Source organism: Lactuca virosa, chromosome 8 (assembly GCF_052849685.1).
Source record: "Lactuca virosa cultivar CGN04683 chromosome 8, Lactuca_virosa_CGN04683_v6, whole genome shotgun sequence".
In the NCBI taxonomy this organism is placed as follows: Eukaryota; Viridiplantae; Streptophyta; class Magnoliopsida; order Asterales; family Asteraceae; genus Lactuca; species Lactuca virosa.
The window spans coordinates 132,633,020-132,641,729 of NC_136433.1; the positions used below are offsets into that span (position 1 = coordinate 132,633,020).

Consider the following 8,710-nt stretch of genomic DNA (forward strand, 5'->3'; position numbering starts at 1 on the left):
TTAATCACCTCGCATGAAATGATCGCGCCACGCACTAGCCCACATTGCCCACCCTCAGTGCGTACAATCAATGCTACCAAACATTGCAGTGAACACATACTTGTTTTCATGTGTTATATAAAATTAGTGGATGTTGTTAATTGTAGGTTAGCTAATATCGCTCGTGGTAGAGGATCATCACAACTTTTGCAAACTAGTAAATACATTTCTGTGTCGTTCGTTCTGACATCCTCAAATACGCATCATATTAGTCCGCTCTCATGCAGAATGCTTGTTGACAAATTCTCGTTGTATATTTTTTAATTGGATATAAACCCCGTTTGCCTCACGTATCCCACTTTAGTGGAAAATATTGAAATCGATTCTTCACATCATCAACTATACGTAGTAATAATTCTTTCATCGTCTGGAACCGTCGTCTAAATATTTCAAGTTATTTAAATTTTGTGAATCTTTGTGAAACCCCCAAACTTGTAAGGTTTCATAAAAAAATGAGTATATAAGGACCTAGATAGCCGAAAAAAAAGTTAGTGACTTAATTAAAGTAATTAGATAGATTACATATATAGTCCATTGTCTCTACATAGAATTAACTATTTTTACTTCATGGTCCACATATACAAAAACTTACAAACTACATATTTATTTAATTATATTATTAATCCTTAATGGCTTAATGTATTGCATTATCAAATCATGGACCGATATATATAAACCTGATATTATATGTCACGACCGTTATGTATATCCTTAATTAAAACATTTGGAGAAAATATCATATAGGGTTTTGTCACATGTGAAGGGTTCATAGAACTGGTCTCCATCGCCAGCTAATCTGATCATCCTAAAACCAAATACTAAAATTGTGCAAGAAGAGAGAGGAACGTGGCAACCTTGTGGGCACTACTCTGTCATCCTCTGCACCTATTAGTGTACAAATTTGCAATGCACCCCACCCAGATTCTCTACACCAGATCAAATGTACGGATCCCATGGTCCATCATTCGTCCTCATTACAATCCCTCCTACCCTATACATTTATATCACTTTAATTTACTGGTCTTTTTATCTGATAACTTCGAAAATATGAAATCAGGGTAATTATTATTGCAATTTTGGATTGAATGTAAGTACCTCATGCATAAAGGGATGTACATATGACATGCACAAACGATTTTGATCAAGAAAGAATACACTGTTAGAGATTGAATCCCAAAAGAGAAGGCTACATGTACGTTCTTGAATACGATTTATGGCCTTTTATTTTCTTTGTTCTCATTATATTCACAAGTAAAATTAACATCGAACCATACAAAAGTGACCCTTTTTACTCATTTTCTTTTGTTCTAATTACACATTTTACAAGTTATCTCTGTAATACTTTTAATAAATTAACAAGTGTAACGTAACAGGGTGCAACTTCATGACCCTTGAAAACAACACTATCATCATCATCATCATCATCATCATCATCATCGACGTTGTTAATTAATTAGCTAGCTAGATGTTGTTGATGGCATAGACTTTGATGGGTAAGCCGTCTCGGGGTACAGGGAATGGGCCGTATTGTATTCCATCTTCTCCTATCACTTCCCATCTACAATAATGAAAGAAACTGTTATTAATGCGCAGAGTACCACTTACTACCTACGTGGAACCCATGTGACTGGGAATAGGTCAAAAACAAATCACGTTTCAGAGTTATATATAAGAGGTAGGTGACATGTGTGTGTGCATGCATGGATGCCACGTCTATATGGATCAGATGTCAAAACTAGTGATGGAGCTAGAAGGCTACTAATTACCTTCATTTTCTTTAAATTTGTGTAGTTAACATAAAATTACTAACTTATTATCTTATAATTATATCCTAAATTATATACTCGCCTGAGAGTGGTGGTGAGATGGTGGAGGAGGATGAGCATCTCGAGCTTAGCGAGATCGCTTCCGGGACAGGAGTGGGCGCCATTCCCGAATGGCATATACGTGTTTGGCTGAGGTGCAACCTACACATAACCAATATCAGAATCGTACATAGTATTATATTTAAAATCGATCCAGATACAGATTCATATATAAATAACTTGTCCTTTTTTGAATACTTAAGGTGGATCCTACGTACGAAGAGACACATGTAACAGGCCAAAATCCAGCAGAAACCACCACCTTACACGCACTTAATTGCATGCAGCTCAAACACATACTATACTCTACTACGTACAATACAAAAACACCAGCTCACGTGATATGATACTGGAAAAGATTTCATTCTTTCATCTTTCTGCTATGCAATCATTCATATGTATGTCCTCATATTACACATACTGATATACATACGGGCATATATGGATGTTTATACAGTGTAATTGGAGTTTTTTATTTTTTGAAATTATTTAAAAATCACCTCGAATCTTGAAGGGTCGAATTTGTGAGGTTGAGGGAAGAACTCAGAGGAGTAATGGATGCTTCTGAAGAGTGGCAGGACTTTCCAACCCTTTGGTATCAAGTAGCCTTCCATCTCTACGTCTTCCACTGCTTCTCTGTATGTAAACGACAGTATACTGGCTGTTCTCAGGGTCTCTTGTATTACCTGCCGCCATTGTTAATTTCTAAATTACATATCAATTCAAGAACTATATATATGTATCTATATATCTTTCATTAAATTTGCAATTTCTCTTGGGTGGTTTCGTGTTATCTTCCCATATATATATATATATATATATATATATATATATATATATATATATATATATATATATATATATATATATATATATATATATATATATATATATATATAGATTATTGTCGTTGTTATATATATAGATGGTGTTGTTTCGGATGCATTTTAATCATCTTAATTGAAAAGGATTATTAATTTAGACATTTAATAAATAGTTGGACATAGTTTTTATTGAGCTACGTACCTATTAAGTCGAAATATTTATCGGGTGAAGAGTGCAGAATTTTGGTTCAATATGAATTTTTGACTTGATTAAATGTGTTTTACGTACATTTAACAGTAAAAACTAAATCCTTAAGCGTGTTTTAATTGAGGTGTGTTTTATAAATTAATAGCTTCGATGCAAACTGGAAAATTTATAATATACCCGAGTAGTGAAAGGCATGCGTCTTGTATCATCCCACGTAATTCTACGATTGGCTTCAAGTATTTTGCACCGTATTTCTTCTTGTTCCCTCTGAATACGTATACATTATTTGTTTATATACAATACATAATAAAATTATAAATTTTTTTTATGGAACTTCTAATAATTTGATTTAACACAATTACAAAAGAGCGAAAAGGGTCCAAAAATAAAAGAGATACCCTGACAGCGTGGAGAACATGAGGATTATCATGCAAATATTTGAGGAGCCATGTTAGAACACTTGCAGTTGTATCATGGGCTGCAAATATCACCCCTATTATGTTATCTGCGATCTCTGATTCACTCAACTTCATCGTCATCTTCTTCTTCCCTTCATCTTCTTCATTTGACAATAATGCCCCTAACAGTCCTTCTCCCTTCTCCCCACTCCCCTTTCTTTTCTCTATCATCCTCTTTAATTTCTCATTCAGCGCCTTTCTTGCCTGTAAATTCAAACAACCATGGACATCCTTGGTTAACAGCAAAGATTAATAATATGTCTAGGGTTTCAATTCGAAATCGTTAATTTCTAGGGTTTTATGTAAAAGTTTTAGTAATCCTTTAGCTAGGGATCAAGGGTAATGTAGGAGTATGAAAAATTGTTATTTATTTATTCTTTTAGAAAGTGGGGTACCTTCATTGCTTTGTTGAATGGGGTTCCAGGGAGATTCAAAGGCATGGAGTTGTATCCTTTCTCTAGACATTGATACAAAGGCTTTATTCCTTCCATCTCTGCCTCAGATTTGTTTCCAAAAACTGATATCATTGCCACTTCAAAAGCATACTATCAAAACAAACAAATGGTCTTTGTTATGTCAACAATAACTATTTGTGTATCTTAATTATATAGTTAGATACGTTCGACGTAGACTCTTAGTTTCTAGCGCTATCTATGTTTTCTTCCTGTATTGTCGAATTCAAGAATACATGTGTGAACATTTACTTGACAAAAACTAAAATCAACAATATGTTTTAACCAAATAATTTTGTAAAAGTGTGATTACAGGTCATATTTAATTAATTACTTGGCATGTAAAACTAGAATACAAGAAAATGTATTAAACAAATAACTTCATAAAAACTCATTATTGACAGCGCCAGAAGTGTCACATTTTCAATTTTCCGATCGAAATGATTGTTTTTTTTTTCTTTTTTTTTTTCTTGTGTACATAAAACCAATTTAACATATATAGATATATACCTTTTTCATCTCATGCAAGGTGTTGATGGTGTTATTATGTTCCCAAGTGGGGAGAAACCCAAGGACGATATCTTCGATCTGGGAAACAGAGCCTTTGATAGTAGATGGAAGAAACGACGACTGGATCAACTTCTTGAGATGCGAATGGTATGGACCTTGGTGAAAGAAGATGGCTTCTGGGCCTATCATCTTCTCTTTGCTTGGAGGATACGTGGGTTTGAACATATGAGACTGAGTCACCAACACGATCTTTGCTACTTTAGGACTCGATATCATCACACAAGGGCATCCCAATATGTGCGTCTTGAATATTTTCCCATACCTATATATATGCAACAAGTTTAAATATCAATCGTTTTTATTCTCTAGCTAAGTGATTAAATATTAATGTAAAATTATCAAATACCTATACTAAACTTTATTCCTTATCGATATCATGTGTTTATTTGCTCATATGTATGGCTTTAAAAACAACATCGTTTGAACAGGTTACATGTGTCATCTGTCAAAATTGACACCAAAACCGACGGCCTTTTTTTTTTTTTTTTCATAATACGCGGATAAAAATGACAAATATATTTTACATGAAAATACATAAACGTTTTCCGTGATTTAGAAAGAAAGAAATGATTTTGAACGAACAGAAGTCAATAAAATACTAAACCTTTTTTCACGGTTGGAGAAGAAGGAATTCGGGTTTTCAGTGAAGAGCTTGAGAGTTTCACCTATATAAGGCCAACCCATTGAACCTGGCGGCAGCCGGAGTTTCTCCGGTTGGGTCCGGTGGTGGCTCCTCCGTATGACCTTATATACTATTATCAGCAAGAAAAGCAACGGTAGAAGTGCAAAAAGAGGTTGTGGCGGTGGAGGGTGAGTATTGGTAGGCAGTGATACGATTGAGGTGGGCGAAGGAAGCATGGTTGTTTTACGGTGGCCGGAGAACGAAGTTTAAATTCGGAAATAAATGATGGGGGTCGAGCTTTAAGTTAGAGGAACTGGAAGTTGGTTTGGTGAAGTTGAGGGATGGGATAATGACATTATATAGAGGAAGAGGGGAAGGGGAGTCATATCAAAGATTTTATTAATATATTAAATATATATGATATTTGATATGTTTTTGAAAATTAAAACCTTTTTCAAGATTTAAGTTTCATTTTGTTTTATTTTGAATGTTTGTAGTTTTTATTTTCCAAATCAAATAAAATTTAGTGACATATCTAACCAGTTATGATGTATATTAGAAATGAATTAAATGTTACAAAAGGCGTGAAATAGTTTATTAAATAATACCAAAAACTAAGGTAGCGTCATGATTTTCATTTATGTCCAAACGTCGCGGAGTTCTCAGCTTCTCTTTTTTGGTGGCTGGATATCAAAGTGGAGAATTGGAGATACTCTCTTCGTCGACGATCTTCTATATCTCTCTTATATTACACGTACGGTTGTTCATGTTCCTGAGAAGGGTGTGGAATTTCGTAAATGCCAAGGTCCACGCGACTTCTACCCCTTCAATTAGTTTCCTAATCGACGATGCACAAGTGATAGCTTAATTATCATCTGGATTTTTTTTTAAGAGAGGGATACCATTAAACCAAAAAACCTAACTATGTGCTAGGAATACAAAGCTAACATACAACGATCCAACGTATTACGATCACTACTAAGAAATAAGGTTTTCATCGATAGAATGTTGGTGATTTTAGTGTTTATGGTTTATATTATGTAATGATATTTTTATATGTTTCAAAGGGGATTATATCATAGTTTTAATACAAGGTTGGAGATGAAGAGTGTTGGTCCCGAGAGTGAGTGATAGAGGAAACCGTCCGGGACCCATCTTTTAAATGGGCTCAAAATTTTTATGGACTTTATTAATTAAATGTTAGACAAGATCGGTCTTGAAGATATCATTAATAATTTTGAATCTCAAAAATCTAAAAGAAGTATTTTTTTTCTTTAAATATATGAATTTTTGTAATCGAAAATATTATATTTAGAAGCTATTATAAATAATTTTCTTTCAATTATTTGGTTGTTATAAAAACGTTAAAGAAATTTATGTATTTTAACACTACAAAAAATTGGAGTATTACCAGCAACAGGCTTGGTCGACAATCAAAATCACTAACCAAAAAAATCTTACAAAACATAGAAATCAATGATACAATCAGGTTTAAATGATAAAACTAACATCAAAACACAAGAAGAATAGAAATTAGGGAAAGAAATTCGACCTTAGATTGCTCAATTTCACTGAAATGTTGTTGTGGTCGGAATTGCCCTCAATAAACTCGATGGCCGCCGGTAATGAGGGTGGGTCGCCGGTAAACAAGGCTCGTCGCCGGTAAAGTGGCTCCCGGTGGTCGGAATCGTAATGGGGTGCAGATGGTGAAGGTAGTCGGAGTTCTTTGAGAGATACATCGATAGAAGGAAAGAAGGGTCGACTTGGGGGGTTATTTGACGCAACTCAATAGCGGCGACAGGCAATACCGGCGGCACGAGGGTTTTAGCGGCGACACACCTGGAGGGAAAAGGCAGCGCGTTTTTTTGGAATTCACGACCGTCAGATTGAATACAAATCGAACGGCCAGGGATTATTTCACGCGGATCGCCACTGTGTCATCAATAGCGGCGACACCTTTAGCGGCGACGCCAAGCAATAGCGGCGACATGTAACGCGTCAATTACATGTCGCCGCTATTGTTTGGCGTCGCCGCTAAAGATGTCGCCGCTATTGCTAACATTTCTTGTAGTGTAAGGAACTTTTTTCCTTTCTCGTACTATTCCAAAATATGTTTGGAACGGCCATGAGAGTACACATTTGTATTAGTTTAGATTATTTCCAGTGTTAGAAGGACAATTATAGAAATTAATGAGTTTTCAGGGGTTCCAATGTAATTTAATATGGTTTATCAACTCCTTAATTGTCTTATCCAAAAACAATTTGAATTGTGAGAGATCAAATTTTCTCTCTGGTTCTTTTGAAGCATATCGAAATTAATACACATCATATTATCTCTCGTTTTGATCAATTTTTCTGTGCCTAAAATATTGATTGTTCCTTTAAGGATTATTCAATATCGAATTTCTCATAACCGAGACTTATGAGAGAAATATCGATTCCGAAAGTGAACCTACATGATCTTTGAAGAATCCACTAATTACCTATTCTGTTTCTACTATAATTTCTAACAGAAAATTTAGAGGTGGCAAAAGTCGACACGACACGACAGGAATACACGACATGAAACGAAGTTGAGACTAAATAAAAAAATCAAATTCGTGTTCGTGTTCGTTTAAAAGAAACGCAATATCGTGTTGTGTTGTGTTTATGTCTGTAATTTGAAACGATAACAACATGACATTACACAAAATTAAATACGAATATGACACAATTTTAAAACGAGAATACCATGATATTGACAAGATAATTTGTTTTTGCAATAATTTAAGTAATAAGTTTTAAATTTTAAAAATAGAACTATTGAAATAAAAAAACGCTTAAACCAGTTCCTCTGGAAATTGAACATACGCCAGAAACTAATCGACATTTTTCCTTCCCTATACTTGTATTGATGGTCGTGTTAATTGCAGAGCATGCTAAATCGATTGTATTAAAGGATTTATGCTCTCCCTTCTTAACTACCAACCCTAATTTTCCAATCCTTTTTCGGTTCTTACTCACTCGATCGCAGATTCGCAGTTGTATTTGATAACACATGAATCACCATAGCGGAACAGCTAATCCACCATTATTGATCGACATAGGTGAAGACGTGAAGCACTAGGGCTTGAATGTATATGTGCATCGCCATTGTTGAACAGTTCAATTGCTAATAGCTTATTCAATGTATTTTTTCGTATGCTCTTAAATTGAGAATAGCTTCTTCAATTTTTCCTCTTAATCGATTCTCAATTTTCAAAGCCTGTAATATGTTCTAGCAAGTGTAGAACTTATATTTATCAATTTTTGCTCTTAATCGATTATTAAGACATGTAGAAACCGATTCTTGAAACAATATGAAGCCAAATATCAGAGAAATTAAAAATCGATTCCTTAGAAATACCTGGTGTTTTTATTAAATGAAAAAAGAACTAATTCAAGGTCGCTATTGAGTAAATAAGTCCCTACTTTCTTGCATTTTAATCAAACTTCCATGAGTGATCTCATTTCAGATGAGTGCATTTGCTATAATGCTTTATTCTGTTGTTTGGTTGATTTTTAGAATCCGTTTAAGGCTATAACCGTGCTTTGTTTGGCTATGATTTATTAGTGTTAATTAATTCACATCATTACATTTCTAGGAATCTACTACTGTTGATGATGCGTTATGCTCTTTACTGATTACCTTCG

At 34.4% G+C, this 8,710-nt stretch overlaps 1 protein-coding gene across 1 annotated transcript; it reads right to left on the reverse strand.

The window, feature by feature from the left end:
• Positions 1-1,310: 1,310 nt before the first annotated feature.
• Positions 1,311-5,382, reverse strand: LOC145129374 (abscisic acid 8'-hydroxylase 2-like). The gene is made up of 8 exons (XM_079064068.1): positions 5,021-5,382; positions 4,357-4,678; positions 3,790-3,939; positions 3,335-3,598; positions 3,114-3,203; positions 2,405-2,590; positions 1,888-2,006; positions 1,311-1,597 (listed from the first exon to the last, which is right to left on the reverse strand). Exons 1-8 carry the CDS (start codon positions 5,272-5,274, stop codon positions 1,501-1,503), a joined length of 1,482 nt encoding a protein of 493 aa, XP_078920194.1. The 5' UTR covers positions 5,275-5,382; the 3' UTR covers positions 1,311-1,500.
• Positions 5,383-8,710: the final 3,328 nt, after the last annotated feature.